At 42.6% G+C, this 22,846-nt stretch overlaps 1 protein-coding gene across 4 annotated transcripts in view; it reads right to left on the bottom strand.

The window, feature by feature from the left end:
- The window catches only part of LRIG3 (leucine rich repeats and immunoglobulin like domains 3), a 46,804-nt gene that overhangs the window by 16,507 nt on the left and 7,451 nt on the right, over positions 1 to 22,846 (bottom strand). For all 4 annotated transcript variants that reach the window (XM_079936342.1, XM_079936344.1, XM_079936343.1 and 1 more), the window contains exons 4-7: positions 2,706 to 2,837; positions 2,023 to 2,166; positions 630 to 773; positions 176 to 319 (exon numbers count right to left, since the gene is read on the bottom strand). In XM_079936342.1, the coding sequence (XP_079792468.1) occupies positions 176 to 319; positions 630 to 773; positions 2,023 to 2,166; positions 2,706 to 2,837 (564 nt within the window). The remainder of the gene's footprint in view (positions 1 to 175; positions 320 to 629; positions 774 to 2,022; positions 2,167 to 2,705; positions 2,838 to 22,846) is intronic.

The raw sequence follows: 22,846 nt of genomic DNA, 5'->3' as shown, positions 1-22,846 counted from the left end.
GAACTGAAACGGCAGAGCTGGCTTCAACTTATCACAAAACTATGACTAGGTTGCCTGTGCAAAAGGCTGTCACCTTGGAAACTTTGTTATGAAAATTTCACAGATCAGTGGTAAGAAGCTCATGCTCTGGCATGATTCCTGCTCTCAAACCTGAGGAGAATAAAAGGCAACTCACAGCTCACTGAGTTTCTGGCAGAACTCCCAGGCATCAGGGCTGATCCTGGTGATGGCATTTTGGCTGAGATGAAGTTCCTGCAGCATCAGCAGGCCGTAAAGCCAGCCTTTGGTAATCTCTGTTAGGTTGTTATGGTCCAGCTGCCTACATTTACAATAAGAGTGAAAAGCAGGATCCCAAGTTCATTATCTAGACTCTTCAAAGGGGACATATTACAACCTATTACATATTCCTATTGTTATGAGATGTGTAGCTTTTGTTACACAAAGACATCAGCAGAAAAGACTATGCTTATTAAATTCTCAGTCACATTACGTGAAACAAAACTTAATATTAAATTATAAGATTGTAAACGATGAGATTTTAACATAGGATTTCAAATAAGAGCTGCTGAATGCTCACTGAGCATTCCAAGATCATACCGCCTGAGTAGGAATTGATCACCCGCACTTACAAGATTTCCATGTTGCTCAGCCCCCAGAAAGCCCCATCCATAAGTTTTGTCACTCCATTTCTTTGCATTTTCAGAGACTTCAGAGCACCAAGCCCTTGGAACGTGAGCCCATCGACGTTTTTGATCTTGTTTCGGTTCAGTTCACTACATTGGATGTTACAGTTAGACAGTTAGCTTATATGACAAACTCTGGAAGCAGTAATAAAATGTGACATTACTGCAATATAGTTAAACCAGCCTGTGTTAAATTACATAGAATGCTTTAAATTTCTAAGCATTTTTATTGAGAAGAATTTTGATTTACTAGCAGTGAGTAAATTTCCTTCCGAAACATGTGATGTATTTTTGCGATCATCAAATTCTGACACCAGATTGCACTTCAATTTCTAAGCTGTTGTCCATTCAGGATGGAAGTAAACACATTAATATTGGTCTTTAAAGTATCCAGAATGGGAGTACTGAATATTACATTAGAACACAAGGTCTATTCAGGAGCAGGGCCGTCAAGTTTATCCTGTTCAACTGCTTACAAAAGTTGACTCCTCTGTGTCACAATTTGTACTGTGTTGAATGCTTCCTCTTTCAGGCAGTCATTCTCAACCTTGGTTGCACCCTGGAATCACCTGGGGAGTTTTAAAAAATTACTGAAGCCTGGATCTTACCCCAGAGGTTCTAATGTAATTGGTCTAGGGTGTGGCCTGGGCACTGGGATTTTGAAAAGCTCCCCAAGTATCTGTAATGTGCAGCCAAGGCTGAAAACCACTATACTGCAGGAGCCTGTTCACAGATTATTCCACCGTTATTAAGGAGACAGCGCTTTACAGCTCCTTAATGAGGGGCCCTGCAGTCATTGGTACGGTTCTCACGATCCACAGCTGTGGAGAGTCACCATGATGTCTTCAGTGCCATCATGATGGCTTTGTATGGAGGTTGTTCAATGATTACACTGCTCACTCTTTCAGGAACAATCCAACTTGCCTTGTCAGGCAGAAGCCTGTACCGGGTGACTTTTTTTTTTTTTCTTTTCGGTACGTGGGCCTCTCACTGTTGTGGCCTCTCCCATTGCGGAGCACAGGCTCCGGACGCGCAGGCCCAGTGGCCATGGCTCACGGGCCCAGCTGCTCCGCGGCATGTGGGATCTTCCCGGACTGGGGCACGAACCCGCGTCCCCTGCATCGGCAGGCAGACTCTCAACCACTGCGCCACCAGGGAAGCCCCCGGGTGACTTTTAAGGCTCTTTCTGATTCAGTGGTTCTACAACTCCAGCTCTCAGAGGAAAGGTGGCTACATCCTTGCTTCTAAACTCCTTCTGCCACATTGTGGATTTTAGGGGGGAGGTGCCAAGGGTTTAGAGGAGGTGAGGAAACAGAATCTAAGAGGACATTTTACTTACAGGTGTTGCAGTTGAGGCAGTCTAAACATCTTGGGTGGGAGAGCTGAGATTCGGTTCCTGTTCAGCTTCAGCACCAGGAGTGTGTTGGCCAGACTGTCAAAATACCCAGGTTCCATGGATGTCACTCGGTTGCTGTTGATATACCTGTTGAAAGTCTGAAGATGAGCTTCTCTTTCTGGTTCTTTGGGAAGTTAAAGTGCATGTATTCTCTGTATATGAAAGACTCTCCAGAGAACCTACCCATCACTTGTAACAATGGACACTTAAAATAATTAACTCTTTACGCCCTTGCAGGCCAATATCGACTATGATTCACACATATCTCTGGGGGAAAAAGTGACTAAAATATTTGAAGATAACAAACATTACCCAATTTTTGTGAAATTCATTTATTAATGAAATACACTGGGGGTTTAATTTTGATTATTTTTTTACAGAATCACTTGGCTTTTCTATAACAGTCAAAGGATGTCTCAATTTTTGTAATCCAGTAGTGTAAGAAGAAAATGAAGACTGGTTATTCGGGCTTACAGAAAATTACCAGTCAGTAAGAAGTGACATTTTTGATCCATCAGCAGTAAGAAATGGTCAGCGTTCTGGTTCCTATCTTAAAGTTGTTTCCTTTTTTAATATAGCACAATATTTTCATCACGGTGAAAACTGTTAAAAACAACTTGACTTACAGATATTTGAGTTGTAGGGGTGGAAGTGCAGTTTTAAACTCTGAAATATTATTGCCACTCAGGTCCAAAGTTTCGAGGGACTGAAACCGTCTCAGATGTTCAGGTAATATTTCCACAATCTTGTTTCCAGCTCTGGATTTAAAGAATAGCACAGATAACAGGGTTAATGGTACAACAATCTGAAAGGTGAAAAATATGTTCTATTTCTAACTCGTTCTTTAGAAATTTGGAAAACTGATTGTTCTACACAGCACGTTAAAAAGTTAAACAGCAACTCTTCAGTCACTTTAATGTTGCATTAGATAGTAAATCATAATTTTAGAATTTTGAAAAGCTTTCCGATATAAATCTGGGTGCGTTTAACAGCTGTGGTCATCTAAATGCGATGCACTTAAACTGATTTTTCTTTCTCTTATTTTGTTAACAGTCTTTCTTCCTCATCATTTCATGAAATGGGATATGAAATGACTAGCACCAAGTTGGCATATTCCAGGCACTGGTGTGTTAGTTCCCTATTCTTTCTTCTTGAGTCCTAATGCATTTCTAATTTTTCCCTTGGAAAGCACACACACTACGGGTGCCAATGAACTTAAGATACCCATCAGATTGGGCTTTTTAAAAGCCATCCTAGAGAAATCTCTTTTTCTTTGGAAATAGCAAGTTTCAATGCATTGCCATCGTCTTCAAAACCAGTGGATATGCTCCAAGGCTTTGACTATTATAAAAATAAGAGCACACCAGTCTAAATAACCTCTGGGAGCAATTAGATTTTTTAAAAGTTTGACATTAACTATCTTAAACCCCAGACCATGATGTCCAACATTGTAGTCACATGTGGCTCTTTACATTTAAATTAAAATTAAATGTTAAAGTTCCGTTCCTTAGTCATAGTAGCCACATGTCAGATCCTGAATAGGTGCCTGGTATCTGTCAAATGGGCCAGTACACATACAGAACATCCGCACTATCGTGGAAAGCTCTACTGGTGAGCACTAGACCACAAAGGAGAAAAGATAAACAAAATAAAACAAAAAGAGGCCAAGGCAAAGCTTTTAGAAGGTCATCAATACAACAGTTTCCAAGGGGGAGATTCAGCATTCAACAACAATCTTGCTAGAAAACAGGAACCAAAATGATGCGCAAGCCATCTTAACTGTCATATTAGACCAGGTAGCTTGGACTTTTTAGACATTAGGCAGGGGAAAAATGACATGTCAAGGGAGAAGGGCTGGGATGATGGCAGAGTCCAGGGCCTTCGCTTTACAGCTCAAGGAACAATGAAACAACGGAGGGCTCTAAGTAGAACTCTGTATGTCATATAAGTCACGTGCTGCCATTTTTAGGTAAACCCTCACTTAAGGGGAAAACTTAGAAAGAGATTTCATATGTGTATCTTTCTTACCAATAACTGCATTAGTATAGCGTTTTGAGTTCATTAAGTTCTTCTGCATTATTGTAACTCTCAGGCCTCTCACCGTCACAGAAGGTTCCTGAGTTAGGAGCACCTCTTACGTGTTTTCACAAGATCCTCTGCTGTGTGTGACACAGCACTTTTTACGCTGTTGGTCTTTTCTGCCATACTGTGAGCTCCTTTAAAGCAGGGCTATAGATCTATCCCCGTCTTGGAATGTATATGGAATCTAATAACGCTGACGGCATTGGATGCCAAGCCCTATGCTACGCATTCTTCATATATCATGCCATTTAATCATAATAACATTTCTCTGCTGTTGAAATTAGGAAACTAGAGCTTTTAACCTAACAAGTCCAAGTACTCCCCCCAGGCCACCTCACAGAGTAAGTCCCTATTGGTCCCAAAGCAATCCCTGAAGGCTGTTTCATAGAACACAGTTTCCAACATTCAAACAACTTAATTTTGGCAATTAAGTTCTTACTTTCTGGAGGTGAAGATGCACCTCCAGAAAGTCTCGCCACTTCCCACTCTTGCAAAAATGCTGAGCTACTGGTTCCAAACTGCTGTGGGAATCCACACCAGCTCACTGAGCCCTCATCGTGCCAACACTAAGGATGCCCTGGAAACTGGGGTCCCCCCAGTCTGTGCTTGCACCTCAGGAGGAAAAGAGGGTCACCAAGAGTTTGCATATGTTTGGCAGCCAACAGAGTAGAAGACCAGCTTCCTGAACGTGTGCAAATGCCAGGTGCTGCTCTCCCCAGTAAGTGGAGAAACCAGGTTGTACATTTTAAATCTATTTAAATAACAATGAATTAACAAAACTTCTCAAAATATTGTGAAAAATCTTCCCTGTGTTACTTCTAAGGACTGTCGGGGAGTCGTCTTTTTTGACCCAAGTCATCCAAAAATCTAACCCCATTTTTAAAGTAATCCTATACAAGGTAACAGGCAGGGGTGATGTATACCCTAACAGCTGAACTCTGTGATAATAGTAAGGTTAAAAAAAGCAGGGGGGGGGGGGCGCGGTTAGCAGTCCCATGTACAAGTCACAACTATCAAGCCCCTCAGATTCCCATGAAGTCTTACAGATTCTGTTTAGAGTCAAGTCAGCCATGACCTCTGATTCTGACCATTTCCCACATCTGGATTCCTCAGTGTGTAAACCCCTTGATCTAGCTGTGAGGTACAGGGTAATGCAAGTGAGACAATTAGTCAATTTCTACATCCTGGAGATGGATTCAGTCCAAGAGACAAGCCACAGGGCCTCAGGGTCAGGGTGTGTGGGTTAAAGGAAACCACACTTTAGGGGACAAAAATGTTCTCTTAAAAACACAACCCAAATGTTTGCATTACCAGGAAGCCCCCCCCCCCCCACAAACAGCAGAGTAACCCTGAAACACCCCCCTCTCATCTCCTTCCCTCTCCCTCCCGTCCGCAGCCACTGCCGCCCATCAAATTCTGCATCTGGTTTTGGTCCCCAGGTTGTCTGGGGCTAGCTAGTACAGCTACGCTTACATTTAACAACAAGAAGAAACAGCCATAGGTTTTCGCAATAAATGGAGCAAACTGGTTTCTGGTGGGAGGGAGAGGGAGACCCACAGGTGTCTATCACGTTGCTCAAATAAGGCTACAAGTTAGATAACAGGCCATACAATCTTTGGTTTGTGTATTCGTTTGTTTATAAGGTAATTATGAACAAGGTATTAAAACTGCCAATTACTTGAGTGACGAATAAAATTTTCCTTGCAGTTCAAGTATGTTCCAGCCAAAGCCAGCCATTTCCTGAGCTGCACACCTCCTAAATTGCAGTGTGAAAGTGCTCAGTTATAAACGGAGCCTGTACAGTGCGTCTTTGTCAGCACTGCTTCCTAGCACAAAAATCCCTTACAACTGCCAGGATAATGGTCCCTGTATCACAAAATTTTAACTCTGTTCTAATGGAACTGAATTAAATCCAAATACCAGTTTCATATTAGCTCTCAGACTAACTGGCAAATAACCACCTAATAGGTACGAGTTTAAAATAAAAGAAAAAAAAACTTCCTTTATGTCAAACAAGAAGGGTTTAAAAAAAAGACAACTACCTTAAAAAACCAGATTAAAAAATCTTTTTAATCACCTAAAACCCTCAAAATAAACATACTTCATAATAGAGTGGGTCACAAGTAACCACTTCTAGGAGCCAAAGATTCAATTCAACTCCAGCTTCAATTTTTCTCCAAATATGGATAAATGCCAACATTGATGAACATATTAAAGCACTGCAGTTGATTAATAGTTTTGGCAGGAAATGTGCAATGCTTCAACAAAAAACAAAACAAAACAAACTATCTTTTTCCATTACTTAAGTTAATGTGGAAATGTCATCTTTCCATTGTTCAAAAATCTGTACTCTGAGCATAGGAAGGCGTTTCAGCCTTGTGCAAATCCATCTTAACAACCACGAATATTTTGGTCATCTATGTTTGTTGATAGTACAAGGCGTTCCATGGTCAAATCACTGCTGAGGTCAAGTATAACCAGTCCCTTATAGACAAACACAGACTTGGGGGCCTGGTCAGCTGGAATGCAGATGGTTCCCTCAGGGTTCTCAGAGGCCATGGAAATAACGGGAGGCCCAGGTATGTCAGCCTCGGCTTCTCAGGCCCAACAATCATGGTTTCACTTCGTTGCTAATTTCACCTTTCAGCCTTTGCCAAATACCTTTAAGCAGAAGCAAACCCAACTTATGATATTTACATGATGATATTTGCTCTGAGAGTCCTGAAGATCTGACAACGAACAAGACGGATATGGTCCCTGACCTCACAGCACTGAAATTCTAGTGGGGGAGAACAGGCAGGCAAAAGGGAGTGGACACCAGAGGGATAAGTGGAAGAAGAAAGGACAGTCTCCTAAAAAGTGATGGGAGGGGTGTGGGCATCAGCAAAACTTCCCGTGGCAAGGAGGAGTCTAGAGTTCCAGGCAGAAGCAAGTGAGACCAGGACAAGGCTTCTTTCCCTTGAGGAAATGAGTGGAAACGGGAGAAAGAGGAAGTTGACGAGTGAGGTGCTGGGAGAAGAGAGTAGGTCAAGTGGGACCCTGTAAACCATGTTAGGCATTTGGCCTTTGTCTCAAGATCAAGTAGAGGGAGGAGGACAGAGGATTTCGAACGGCGGGGTGACAATATTCGATGTGCATTTTGAAAAGACTTCTCTGGCAGCAGTGGGTTGAAAGACTGGGTGGGGGACAGGCAAGAGGAAGTACAGAGGACAGAGGAGGGATGGAGGGGCAATGGCGACCGTCTGCCTGGACACCCGTTTTGGGGGCGAAGCACCGTTCTTCCTCTGGTTTCCAGGGCACAGGCCGTGCTTTCCCCCTCCCCTGACATACAGGCTCAGGTTTCCAGCTCTGCAGCCTCTGGACACTGGGACCCAGTTCAGCACTACTGGAGTTCCCATCCACACTCCTCACTACCCCTGTGTTCTGTCTGCTTGTACGAGAGGCCCCCTAAAGCAGGGGGTCCCCTTTTGCTCAGGTGTGAGATGCGACTGACCAGAATAGCCCAGTTCTGGCATTCTCATGTCTGTAATCACTAGGAACATGGACAAATGTGTTATTCTTATATATAAGAAATGTGTGCATTTGTTCTGATAGTCGGAACACCTGCAATTAATGTAAACCCGGACTAGATTAGTAACAGTAAAATACAATCTATGAGGTTATTGACCACTTGGTACGATGACGATTGGTTCTTTTTGACTCACGGTGATCTCCAGAAAGCATGAGCGTCTCAAAAGAACTTTATGCACACCTAAGTGGATATAAATGGTATGAGCTTATTTCTGGAGTCAGAGAAGAGAGTCCCAGAGTGGAATATTCTTTGTGAGGAACCAGAATATCAGGTTTTTTCACACTGGAATTCCTGAAACCAATTAAAGTGTAGCTTCTTGGTGCATAAGAAATATCTGTCAATAGTTTCAGGTGTCTCCTACATACTGCACAACATAAAGGCAGCTGAAGGCTTTGCAGCTTGATGTGTAAAGACGTGCAAACTTGGCTATTTAGAGAAGGTATGCACGTGTGGCATTTTCCTTTTAGAGAGGGTATGTGCAGTGAAATTTAATCTGAAACCATTTTTTTTAACATGTTGCAATGCCCCCCTTTCTTAGAATGCATTACCCTGACCACATCCCTGAAATCCAATTCAGTTACTGCAGCCAAAAAATTGCTGAATCCGTGGTCACTGCACACAACCATAGAGCAAGCACGTTAACCATACTGACTGGGACAGTTGGCCTGGCCCCAAGGAAATACTGATTGCTATATGTAACTTGTAAGCAACTGGTTTAACACCATTTATAAAGGTATTACAAGCTGTTAAAGAAAACACGAAATTTGCAAACATATTAAAGATCACTTATATTTCCAACAATAACTCCTCTCCCCTCCCAACACCCCCTCCCCACCAAAAAAAAGCCTCCTTGAAAATTACCTTGGCTGGAATAACTAACACCCTATAATATTAGGCTTCTTTTAGCAGAGAGACTTAGCAAGCAAAGAACCTCTTCCATGCAGATAAAAATAAACTGTCTCTGCTCATCTTTTTTTTTTTTTCTAAAAAGATAATTAAGAAGTTTCATTAAAAGAACACATGTTTAGACTGGTCCACTGGTCCTGTGGCATCTAAGGATAAAGCCAACTGAGGAAGCTTTTGCAAGGAGAAAGATTCTTGATGAAGAAGCAGAGATATTGGGCAGCAAAGGAGCCACCGTAGGAGCAAAGAATCCGTTCTTTCTGCTAAAAGTCAGGTCAACATAAAATATAATTATCTTTTGGATTGTGAACATGATAAAGTTGCCCACAATGTTTTAAAATACAGAGATCCTTCAATAATCAGGGCCCTAGTTATGTGCCAATTATAATACATGTAAGCTTGAAAGAAGAACTATAAGTTGGAAACTCATTTACGCCACATAAAAAACCTTTTTTGATCCCCAAATATAAATTCTATTTAGTCCTTTTATGTAAACAGAAATTTAAGGGCAGGTCCTAGAAGACAACAGGATCCTAAACAAGATACTTACTCAATCATTATTTTAATCTGAAATAATTGAAGTATATACAGTAAAAATTAACTCTACTTTTATTTAGTAAAATTAAAAAAATTTTCCCTACCTCTCTTTTGAGGCAGGGTCTTCCACAGCCATTTTCACAGGTCAAACCACTGCTATGGTTAACCTGTGAGTTTGAGTCTCCCCATAAGTTTGTGATTTACTTGTGATTGAAGAAAATCTCTGATTCATATTTGGTTCCAAAAACTCAGGATTAAGTGAATGGATTCAAGATGCTGAAGTGACCAAATAGTCTTAATTAGTCTTGAAACTCTAGATCAAGCTTTAGATTGGCCCATAAGGATGTACCTCAACGGTGGTTCAAGATGCATACATCCATCAGAAAGTGGTATGACCACCACAGCTGCCAGCCAGAAAAAGTAAACATAAAACTGGGATTCCATTCATCAATCAATCTGTCACAAGTAGGATCTCTTTGAAGCAGCAGTTCATACCACAGCTCCCCAGCAAGTAGATTTTGAGTCTGTTCCCAGTTGTATGTCTTGATCTACCATACTTTGTAAACCTTGATTTTCTCACTGTCAATGGGAGGAAATGGAAGGAAATGTCCTCTTCCAGCTCTAAGGAGTTGTGGATTTGGATGACAATTCGGCAAATGACCAGATTTGCTGCAGAGGCTTCACAAAATCATCATATAAAACTGTAGCCTCTTACAGATCCTGGCCTCACTTTTGGGGGATTTCTTTCCTAGGGGAGTCCCAATTCCTGGCTGCCCAGTCTTCCTTGGTTTACTACCTCATTTTCCTGGGGCATATCCTCCATGAGCTTTCTAAGAAACCATCTGTAGAGGTACGTTGTTTTTTTTTTTCATACTTGGAAATGTCTTTATGGGATTGACAGTTGGGCGTGTACCGAGCTGAGATTAGAAACCATGTTCCTTTGGGTTTTGAAGACTGTTTTACCCTATCACAACACTCAAGGATGTAAGTTTGAGGAGCCAGAGGCCATTCTGCTTCTCAACTCCAGTGTTTCTTAAATTGCAACAGGCACCAGAACTGGGAGTGGGGGGCTTCTTGGAGCACAGATTGTTGAGCCCCACACTCGGGGTTTCCGTTTCGGTAGGCCTGGGTGTAACCTGAGAATCTGCATTTCTACCAAGTTCCCAGCTGCTGCTGATGCTGTGAGGCTCACACTGGGGAGGGGAGAACCACTATTTATCCTTACAGGTGACCTGCTTTGTATTTGATCTTTCCTCCTCTCAGAGCTTCTCTTTAACCCTGATGTTCTAAAGAGCACAGTAATGTCCCTCACTGTAGGTTTTTTTTTTTTTTTTTTCCATTTGCTGGCACTCAGTAGGGTCTTTCAACCTAGAGATGTGTGTTCCGTGGCTCTGGGAAATTATTTTGCCTCTTTGATAATTTCCTCTTTTCTAGTTCCACAGATGTCTCTTCATGGAATTCCAATTAGATTTCCAAGTTGATCCTCTCATTTTCTTATTTTTTCCTCTCCAGTTTTCCATCTTTTTATCTTTTGGTTCTTCTTTCTGAGAGCTTTTCAACTGTCTTCAAACACTTCTATTACCTTTTTAAAGTGTCTGTTATATAAATATATATATATATATATTTTGTTATGGTTGTTTTGGCTGTGTTGGGTCTTTGTTGCTGCGCGCGGGTTATTCTCTAGTTGCAGCGAGCGGGGGCTGGGCTACTCTTCATTGTGGTGCGCAGGCTTCTCATTGCAGTCGCTTCTCTTGTTGTGAAGCACGGGCTCTAGGCGTGCGGGCTCAGTAGTTGTGGTGCACGGGCTTAGTTGTTCCGCGGCACGTGTTCTTCCCAGAGCAAGATATTGAGATGGGGTCTAATGCAGAACATGGTGGACTGTGTCTCTTGACCAGAATATGGGATGTTAATGAAGCATAACATGATGTTAGCTTTTTAAGGACCGTGTTGTGTTATTGGCACATACCAAGTTGTGGTCAGCTGAGATCCCCAAGTCTATTGTCATTCTCGCACGAATTGCTTCCAAATGGTCCTTTTTAAATGATTGATTAAAAATTCAAAACACTGCCTTTCCCCAGCTTAATTTCTCTAGTTGCTTCTAGACCATCATTTCAGTATATTGAGAGGTTTGATCTTCCGCGGCACAGGGCTCAAACCCGTCCCTTGCACCATCAGGCGGATTCTTAACCACTGCGCCACCAGGGAAGTCCCTGTTATTATATTTTTAACTTTTAAGGGTCCCTTTCTTATTTCCTGAAATATTCCTTTTATTATTATTATTTACTACTCTTTTCTTATTTTGTGGATATAACATCTCTCTTCTCTCTGGAGATATTAAGTTGTTTTGAAGTTCCCTTCTCCTTCCATTGTCTCTGGTTCCCTCTTCCTATGTATTTCAGACTCTGACTTTATTCTTACAAGCCCTTTCAAGAGACAGTGACCACTGGCTATCCACTCATATTTAGTAAAAAGCGGCCCCGGAAAGCTTGCTGAGGGCTGTGAGGTAAGGACTTGCTGACTGGTGAGTCTCACCACAGGTGGTCTGTTTCATGATGGACCCACATGCATCTGTCTAATCGCTCAGATCCTCCAACCTCCAGGCTGGTGGGGATAAGCTTGACTGCTCGTGTCTGGGAAGGTGAACAGGAACATAAGCTGAGGGGAGGACTGTCATCCTCATATTCAGATCAGACTTAATTTCCCTGACTGCAGAAGATGCTGCCCTCAATCCCCACCCCTTGCCCAGCTGGGCCTGTGCCCCAAATTCCAGAGACTTCGTTTCAACTCTCTAGAGAGTAAACTTCTAGTTTTCTGCCTCCATCGAGGGAGGGTTGGTCACTGGGCCTTAAGTTTTGGAGGGGGAACCTGGAGGTCTGCTTCTTATAAAAGAGTTTTCACCAATGCCCCATTTTCAGTCCTACTCTGCATCCCTATCTTTACCGACTTTGAATTCCTGAAGCATCCTGAGCTTCTGCAGCAAAAAAGTGTTTGCTTCTTTTGGGATTCACTCCACTCTCTCTAAATCATTTACAACTTGTGTGCAGGACTGAAAGATTTTAATGAAATCTTTCATTTGAACTGTCTCCTCTCCTGTTTGCTCTTTGCTCCTGTCTGTGTGCACTTTAGTCCTTTATTTTCATTTTAAGGAGGTTCCAGGATGGAGCAGAGTGAAACAAATGTGCTCAGTCCACCATGCCTTATAGGACGTCTTTAATGGGAATTTGATCAGTGAATAAGACCAGTTTTTCTCTAAAAACCTTCCCTCACAAGTTATTGTAATTTTTTAAATTGAAACATCATTCAACTTAGTCTAACAAAAAATTAGCCTATGTAAATATTACCTTAAGATGACACTATGAACCAGAAAACATGGCATCATTATTCTGAACCTCAAATTAATAAACAGTTCTCATACAGGGGATTAATCCTGTATGAACACATCAGGCTAAATTAATGTCACGTTATTTTTCTGATATGGTCCACAGACCAATGGGCTAGGAACATCACAAACACAGAATGTCTTGATCTCACCAAGTACTTAACTTGTCCTTGTGAATAAGACACAGAATATGCGGTGGTGATGATCACACAGACAAGTGAGTTTGCATCCCTAGTCTTTATTCAGAGACTGGCATGGACCTTTAGGGAAGATGCTAAGTGGTCTGCTACTGAGGCTGCCTGTGGCCTTGTGCTGTCAACGTTTGTATGAATATGAACAGAGATGTGAATAATCAAGTGCAACTCATCCATTAGCTATGATCCCAAACCTCTCAATATACTAAAATGATGGTCTAGAAGCAACTAGAGAAATTAAGCTGGGGAAAGGCAGTGTTTTGAATTTTTAATCAATCATTTAAAAAGGCCTATTTGGAAGCAATTCGTGCGAGAATGACAATAGACTTGGGGACCTCGGCTGACCGCAACTTGGTTATGTGCCAATAACACAACACGGTCCTTAAAAAGCTAACATCATGTTATGCTTCATTAACATCCCATATTCTGGTCAAGAGACACAGTCCACCATGTTCTGCATTAGACCCCATCTCAATATCTTGCTCTGGGCACTGGAGGTTAGTGTCATGCTAAAGGACGAGTGTGACAGGAGGACTTTCAGAGTCTAGACCTGCACTGCCCAGCATAACAGCCACCGGCCACATGTGGCTCTTTAAATTTAAATGAAATTTAAAATTTAATTCCTCCATCACACCAGCCACATTTCACGTGTTCAATCCCCATGTGTCCAGCGGCTACCTCAGCGGACTGCACACATTTCCATTATCGCAGAAAGCTCTACTGGACCGCACTGGTCTAGACCCCACATCGTATAGAAAATGGGAACTGGAACTTGAGCCAGGAGAAGAGAAAGCTTTAAGAAGACCTTACAGGTTAAGACTTGTCAGTATTATGTTACGATGCGGAAAATAGACTGAAGTTGTTCTCCCCGGTGCACAGACCTAGGACAATAGGCAGAAACTACAGAAAGGCAGAGCCCAGCTTAACAAATAAAGAGTCCCAGCAATTCGAACTATTCCAAATGGAACAGCTCCTCACCCAGGAGTGAGCTTTTGTCCCCGGAAGGGCTCAAGGGGAGGTTGCATAACCTCTCTTCCAGAGAGCTCTGTTCAGTGAGAAATGTCTCTTCCAACTCAAAGTTACAAGGATTGCATGCAGACAATCAAAACCAACATGACATGGGTTCTGACCAGTTATATAATACAGTAAACCATTTCTAATTCCCTTCACCCTTTTCTTGATACTTGTATGAGGACAGAGGTGAGGAAGTGAAAGCAAGACTGACAGGAGGAGAAGAATAAGAGGAAAGAGGGATTTATACGATGAACTGATGAGTGTCCTGACTCTGTAAACATGCATTCATCTTTAAAGAGTACTGCCCTCTGTTCCCAGGCCATCCTTATGCAGGATGACATGGCCATTGGTGATGAAGTACAAAAGCATCTTATTTTCTTCAAAAAAAATTATGCTCGTTTTGATTCTAACTCCGTATGTTCGTTTTGTTATAAAAAATTTAAAATGGTTTGTGCATTGTAAAACTGACAGTCCCAGAATGTATACCATGTTTATCCTGTGCTGAACGGTACTTGCAGTGAATATTACCTTAATATTTCATGCTGCCTTCAGCCTCAATCTAGAGACTGCTCTATCTACCAGCTAAGGCTTTCTGGAGAGGAAGGGAGACAGCCAGGCCGGTGACTTTAAGTGCTAGAAAGGACGTGCTAATATTTATAACTGTCTTTTCTTTCATGTTTTGAATTTAGTACTTAAGCAACTTGCAGCCAGACAGAGAAGGGGAGATGCTGGTTAGAGCCCTGTTTCATTGTTCTGGTCTCTCTAACCAACAACTAGATCCCATACCTCTAGGCTACGGAGGACAGCACAGACAGTAAAAGAAGGGAGAGAAGGAGGAAAAGTAACTAGGCCAGGACAGAGACACATGTTGAATCTTGCCTCCCAGTCATGAAAAGCAACTGCTAGAACGTTATTGTTTTGTCTGGTCTTGGAAGCACAAGCCTCACAAGCAGAGAGAAGTCTCTGGCAGGAGCTGTATTTGATACTTCAAAGTAGCCAACAAAAGGCTAACGTGAAGTTGAGGGAAAGGATGAGAAAATGCTGTAGGTTCAGGATAAACACTGGTAAAACAGGAGTGGCAAGTTATACTGGAAGGTCAAGTTCGAGGGACTGTGGGTCAATTTTATGGGCTCTAAGAGCCATCATTGAAGAAAGGTGCCCAATTGGGTCACCAAGTCAAATCTAAGAATGTTGCCACCTTGGAACAAAGTTTTATTAATGAAAATAATTTTAAGTGTGTACAGAGAGGCAGGAACAAAAAGGTTAACTGACTAGTCTCCTCTGCAATTAACTACGTATTAATTTGGACTGGGAAACTGACTCAGTCATTCATTTAGCAAACATGGACTGAGTGGCCACCATACGCCAGGCGCTGAGTTACATGACAGAGTTACAACGGGGACAAAAACAGACATGATCTCAGCTTTTATAACGTTTCATTCTGGTGGTGGGAGTGGACATTAAAGAATCACAAATATACAACTGAAAATGGGATTGCATTTATGGTAACAACATAGACACTGTAAATAAATGAGATATGAAAATGTGTAAGTCTAACTTAGCAAAAGCTGGGGGAGGGTGAGTATTTCTAGGCAAAGGGACTTGAGGCAGGAACAAGCTGGCACATTCCTAGGAATGAGGAATGATTCTAGAGAAGGCTAACAGGAAAAGAGGACTCAGGTCACGCAGAGAATTGTCTATCTTGAGAAGGATTTTTGCTCCTGATCTAAGAGCAATGGGAAATTCTTGAAGGGTTTAAAGAGCCATGACACGATCACAAATTTATGTTTCAAATACAGCCACTGTAACTTGAGAATACAAAAACCTAGCAAATGTGTATTTTGGGGACCAGTTTATGATTAAATGTGAAGGTAAACTTAGAGAGTATTACACATACGGCTCTGTGTACAGTGAGCTCTCTTATGTGCAAATCACATACACACATTTTAAAATCCAATAAAAGATTACAACTTATCATATTAAGGTGTTTATGTGTTTGTTCTGTAAGACATGGGCTTCATGAGCTTACTGCTATTAAACACAGTAATGTCTGGCTTGCTTGTACTGGTGAAGGTGGTGGCCCTCGAATGCAATGTCCTTCACAAATGAAGACACTAGTCCATTTATCCTCATCTGTAGAGCACACAGTTGGGGATGAATTTTTCAGTTAAGGTGGTCAAATTCCTTGGGCTCGTCTACACCCACATGTGGGTAAAGATGGGATACAGTTTGTGTCCACTTCATCAGAACCCTGATTCCCCAGAAACTGAAGTTCTCATTTTGAGTGAAGTGTCTCCCTAATTTCCTTAATTGACATGATACACGGGTGACTGCTTTTCAAATACTGATTTATATAGGCTTTGGTTTAAAAAAAAATAACCTTTGTTTTTACCTTTGAGCTTTACCTCCCAGTTATAAAATTACTTAGCTATACCATCACTTGAGAACATATAAAAATGCTTGCCTTTCCCACATGCAGCTTTATTTCTGAGCTGTGAGCTATTAAAATAACAATGTATTTTCAAAGTTATAAGCAGAATTTGGTGAATCATTTAAATAAATTCTGTGCCAAGCAACCAGGCAATAGCCTCTTCAGTCTCCCAAACTGATTTTTCATTAGTCTGATTTGGGGACTGTAATGAGAATGCATGCTTCTGGATGGAATTCCCACTTGACATGGTGCCGGGTTCAGTACACAGTTAACAGAACACTGCAGATCTGACTTCTAGTCATTAGTCCAACTCTACTCCTTTCAGCATACAGAAGCCCACACTCACGTGACTCCCACGCAATGGTCAATTTCCTTCTGTGGGAAAAGGAGGTGTGGCCCTAACATACAGCAAGGCTCAGAGCAGAGAACAGTTCTAAAGGTGGATGGATAACAGGTATTCGGCAAGGCATAACTGTTAATTATCAAAGTCACATTACTGAGTGGTCTATGGTACTTGACTTTGAATATGAGCACTGTTTAATGACTACTTGAGAAAAAGGAGAGAAGCAGATTTGGTGCTTAATTGAAATGTAGTTATTTCATTCCTCTGCTTAAAAAAAAAGTCAATTACTCCCCCAAAACCTGTAAAACACCGAAGCTGATCCCTGTCAGTGTAACCAAGTCTCCTTCCCAGTCCAGGCCTCACTCACCCTCTCACTCTACATACATTGAAAGGACAGCCCTCCTCTGCTTCTCTCTATTAACCAGGGCATCTCCTCCTTGGAGTATCTCTTTTTTCTTTATTGTCTGTCTGCCCATTACATTCATTCAAAGCCCCTGGGAGGCAGAAGCCGGGTGCTATTTTTCTTTGTTCTCCAGCACTCAGCACATAGTAGGTGGTGTTCTGGGGGCACTTTAAACAGCTCCAGATCCACCTTATAGTTATATAAACCCTCAGGTTAGAAACGGTGTTCATTTAGTAATTATAATTGGGTGCTCACTGATTTTTTTGGAACTATTTGAAGAGAGCAAAAGTTTTCCTGATAACTCACCCCAAATGCCAAGTTCTTCCTCCCTCCCTCATCTATTGCTACCAGGATAATGTTTCTAAATCCTGCCCTCCTCCGGTGACCCTCCTGTTCGAGAATCCACTGTGCGCCCCCCCCACCCCGCCCCAGTCTCTGTGCCTTCCCCCAGCCCACTGCAACTGTATCAGCAGCAGCTGTGGTCGCTCACGCCATCCGGAGCCCTTTCATGTACAATATGCCATTTGATCCTTCACCGGAACCATATGAGATAGACGGGCAGACATCTTACACTGTTCCTACAGATAAACAAAGCAGAGTTCATTAGCTCTGCCTGAGGTCAGACAGGTCATTAGCGTGAAACAAGACAAAAACCTGGGGGGCCCCATTTCCAGCTCAGGTCTCTCTACTTCCGCACAAGGGCCCGAGATCTCTCATCTGCTCAGATATTTAATGAGAACCTCTTATGTGCCAGAGACTGGACTGGGCTCCTGAGGCGACAGAGAGCTCAGTAAGACACGAGTCCAACCCTGGAGTGAGAGGTATGACACATGCCATGGGAGAACCACAGGTACTGCGCTTGTAGGAGTTCCAAAACTGAAGAAAGAAAGGTCACCACCCTTCTCCAAATTCTACAATGACTACTGTTCATGCTACAGGAATTGCTAAGACTCCCTACTACCCAGGATTGTTCTCCATAGCATATAAATCAGATCAGACCTCTGATGGAAGGCAGGACTCTCATCCCCAAAGCCTCTCCCATGCAGGAGGACACATGATGTGATGGGGCCACGTCTCAGGCAGACTCAGGTTCTAAAGCCCGTGGAGGGGGGAAGATCATCTATCATTGACACACCCCTGAAAAACCCTTAAAACACCAGCAAAGGTTTTTTATGCACACATATGTTCTCTCTCTCTCTCTCAATGATTCCTGTAGGGCCAGTTTTTCCTTTGGTGTTAGGACAGATCAATTTCCTGTTTTGTTGTTGTCGTTGTTTTGTATTTTGAATTTTTAGTTCAGGACCTGATGAAGTAGTTCCCATGCACATTGGGCACAGGGGCTAGGAAATATATCTATCTCTGAAGACCAGTCATCCTCAGTCGTCTGAGATATACACACTTCAAAAGGCAAATGGGAAAGGGGGCTTTTCTTTCCTGCATACTTTCACTTCACACACACTCCAGGGCATGCGCTCGCTGCGCAGAATGCTGAGCTAAATCCTTCTGCTACTTAAATTACTTCTCTTGTGTTCTTCCTTTCTTTCTTTTAATTATTAGCATTGCTGTTGCTATAGTTTTTTATTTTGTTTCTTGCCAAGCATGCACAGCTGAACACAGGTTAAGACACAGGTAGGCATTTTCTCCACTGTACATTTTTAGCCTCTTCTATAGACTAAGTCTCTAGGAGGAGATCTGTCTGAATCATGTTAAATGCATGTGGTTGTTCCATAAGTATTCCTTAATTCAATGCATATACGAATTAAGCCCCGATTGTATGCCATATAACCTGCATTAAGTACTAGGGAAAACAAGAGTCAGCCCCAGAGGCCTCATAGTCAGGGGAGAAAAATATGAACAGGGTCATCTCATGGCCATGTAGCAGTTGGATATACAAGGCAAGATGGGCCTGGACAGGGCAGGGGAGGCTTACGGAGATGACCCCCACCCCCAGGATGCTCCTCATGACTCCCTCCCTCACCTGCAGACCTTAACTCAAGTGTCACAGTCCCAGTGGGCCCCTCCCCTCAGCCCCATTTAAAACTGTAAACTGCTCCCCCTCTTCCACCACACATACTCCTATAACTCCTCTCTCCCTAGCACTTAGTTCCTTCTGATCACATCTCTCTCTTTTTTTGGGGGGGGGTGCTGTGTCAGGTCTTTAGTTGCGGCATGCGGGATTTTTTTTTTTTTTGCGGTATGCAGGCCTCTCACTGTTGTGGCCTCTCCCATTGAGGAGCACAGGCTCCGGACGCGCAGGCTCAGCGGCCACAGCTCACAGGCCCAGCGGCTCCACGGCATGTGGGATCTTCCCGGACCGGGGCACGAACCCGTGTCCCCTGCATCGGCAGGCGGACTCTCAACCACTGCACCACCAGGGAAGCCCAGTTGCGGCACGCGGGATCTTCACTACAGTGCACAGGCTTCTCTCTAGTTGTGGCGCACGGGCTCCAGAGTGCGTGGGCTCTGTAGTTTGCAGCGCGTGGGCTCTGTCGTTTGCGGCACGCGGGCTCCTACAGTTGAGGCACACGGGCTTAGCTGCCCCGCGGCATGTGGGATCTTAGTTCCCTGACCAGGGATCAAACCTGTGTCCCCTGCATTGGAAGGCGGATTCTTAACCACTAGACCACCGGAGAAGTCCCATCTCTTATTTATTTTACTCTCTGTCTTTTTCCTTCCATGAGAAGGTCAGCCCCACGAAGGCAGGGATTTCTGTCTGTTTTGTTCACTGTTGAACTTTGGCCTTAGAATAGCACCGAACACATAGCAGGATTTGGTAAGTCTTCAAAAAGCAGCCTTCCTGACCATCCTAAAGGGCAGCCGACCGAGCTCTCCATCCCTTCGCCCTCCTTTCTTTTCCTTCACAGCCATTATCAAGAACTGAAGTTACCTTTTCTTTTAAAGTTTGTTTACTTATTTTTCTCTCACCCCTCACATGGACAGAAGCTTCACAGTAAGAGGGAGTTTTTTGTCTGCTTTGTTCATTGTGGTGTCCCCAGCACTCTAAACAGAACCTGGCACTGTTTGTTTCTTTGATAAATTTTCGTTGAATGAATGACCGTCATCCCCATGCCTGTGGCTCGTGTCCACTGACCACTCAGCTTATGCCAGGCAGGTTTCACTACATTCTCTCTCCCAATCCTCACCACAACCTGATGAGGTGTATGCTTTTATTATTCTCGTTTTATAGAGTAGGAAGCACAGACAGACTGTACCTTGCCCAAGGGCACAAACTACCAAAGAGAAGAGCCAGCTATTAATGGCAAGCCATCCAACCTGAGCTTTGCTCTTAATCACTCTTCTACTGACTCGACGGAAGCGGCACTATGGGACAACAGGGCCACCATCGCATCAGGTCTACTGTGGTGGCTTCCTCATTATCTGGCCCCTCTAAGCCCCCTCCTGCCACTGCCAGGCCATTCTCCACACTAAAGCCAGAATGACGTTTTCCAATAGCAAAACTAATCACCTCACTCTGCTTTAAGTCACTTCAATGGCGGTGGCGCACACCTGTTGGGGTCCCACCGGCAAAAGTGATCAGTATTTGTAATAACCTCTCTAGAAGGATGACACTGTCATCTCTGAAAAAATGACAGGTTATGAAGAAAAGGATGGACTTGGGAGAAATGCTCTACCTTCGAGATAATAATGAAAAAAGGCTTATCTGGTTATGACAACTTGGCCTCTTCAGTAATTCAGAAATATGTATGTAATATCTGATCAGAATCTCAAGTAGATGTGTTAAAATGGATTTACTTGGGCCCCACCCAAACACATTAATTCAGAATCTCTAGGGATGGGGTCAGGAAATCTACATTTTCACCAGTAATCTAGGTCTCCCTTTGACATTCCTTCATGTAAACCTTTTCAAGTCTAAGATACCAGGCAAAGCACCTGCATGTTGGACGATACCATATAAACGATCAGTGTCAAGACAAGACCCAACTAGCTCTATTTTATGACCAATAAGGCCTCTTGTTCAACAGTAATGTTACATAACTTATGGATTCAAACCTGCCCTAACTCAGGTTACAGGTTTCAAAAATGTCCAAAGTTGGGCAGCTCGTGCAACATACAAGAAGCCAGAACTATCACATCTGGTAAAATCAACTCGCTTATGCCAGGTCAACGGTTTTAGTATAAGATATGCTCATTCCAAAAATTATTCCACTTCTTCCCTTAAAATATACCATCCTGCCATGTGTGGCTAGGAAATTAAGAAAAATAAACACAAAACACAAACCATGTTTTGCCCACAGCGTGCCAGCTGACTTCTGAGCTACTGCTGTGTGGGATTCAAAGGAAAGCAAGTCTATTCAGGTCTTTTACCTCCTGAAAATTCCCATGGTCAGAGATGAGCTTTGTTAATGGGGAAGTTGAATGCTAATCCAACCTTCATTCCAAGATGCTGGCATTCTACCAGGCTTCCCTGACATTATCAGAACTGGTCCCTAAGTGAATTCATCTCTGGCCATGGGTGACAACTGACCCAATATTAGTTGTTGGCTCCTGCAGCTGAGAGAAGAGGAAGGTCTTACCAGGTACAGTCTTCCCTGCATCCAGGCCGTCCAGCTGGCAGAGGCCCTCACCGCACAGAGCAGCAATGGTATAAGAAAGAAATCTTGACAGAAGTCAGATAGTCTTGGGAACTACTTGGAAAGATATGGGATTTAATTGTGGTGCTATAGCAAATTTCTAATCTGAGCCATGTTATGTGGTTTAACTTTTTTTTTTTTTGAAATTTCAGAAATGTATTTAAGTACTGACTTTTGGCTCTGGTTATTTTCAAGTGCTTCTATATAAACAAAAACAGTCTACCCTACGCAAGATGGAAATTAACAGTGCTTTAGAAACAACGACTATGTATTACGAAATCCAAAGAAGCCTACAGAAGAAACAAAACATTTACAGAAGAGAACAGCCAGAGAAGTAAATTTTTCAATATATTTCACAGATATAAAAACAATGTTTACTATGCACATGGAATTAGCAGGCCCGTGACATAAATTACTCTTTGGAGAGTCTATGTGATCTAGGCAATAAATAGGATCTATCATTATATAAGAGGAACAAAGCAATCCCTGGTTAGATGTACTACGACAAATTAAGGGGAAGAAAGTGAGATTATTCGAGTTCAGTAAAGTTTATTCAGCACTCACTAAAGTGAAACACAAACAAAAATATGGAGAAGAGTTCAGATGTTGAAGGTTTCTAGTTTTCTAATTACAAACTACAGCTTTAAAGTGTAAAAATCACTAGGTTATTTACTTCTCATCAAACTTTCTAATTTCCTTACAAGTTCTTACACTTTCACCTCTATACCATGCCAAAGAGAAGATTGTTTTCCTCATCCCACCCAGATTCCCAAACTCTACTGCAGACCCTCTCAGCCATGAATCATGCAGTGACCCTCAAGACCCCTTGAACATGCTGACAGTATCTGCCAATACACAGGGCAAGGACAGCAGGGCAAGGAAGTGGCATTCCCTGGGATTTAAATAGGCCCCAGTGGTCAAATGAGAATAGCTAAAGATGTTAAGGATACCAAAAGCAGTATTCCATTCAGACTCCAAAATTTTAAGCAATTGGGAAAGCCAAAACAGGTATTAATGCTAGCATAAAAACCTTTTTTAAATTCAGTGTTTATTTGTCAAATACCAACTGCTTTTTCTTTTATTCCTTTCTGTTTCTGATCTTTGGAAAAACCCCATCAGTATCAAATGTCACTTAGTTCTCATTCAGACAGAGGAAAGCAGACACAGGGGCTGTACCCGTGACTTAGCTGACCTGGGCCCTCAGTAAAAACAAACCTCTATAAACCACCAGATGTAAGCAATCGGGTAGTGATCACTGTAATTAATTGAACAGATTTCCTGAAATTTACTGTACAATTTCAACCCTCCTAACACCTTT

This window comes from Stenella coeruleoalba (genome assembly GCF_951394435.1).
Source record: "Stenella coeruleoalba genome assembly, chromosome: 11".
Taxonomy (NCBI): Eukaryota; Metazoa; Chordata; class Mammalia; order Artiodactyla; family Delphinidae; genus Stenella; species Stenella coeruleoalba.
The sequence above is the reverse complement of the archived record's forward strand: the minus strand, read 5'-3'. Positions and strand labels throughout refer to the sequence as shown.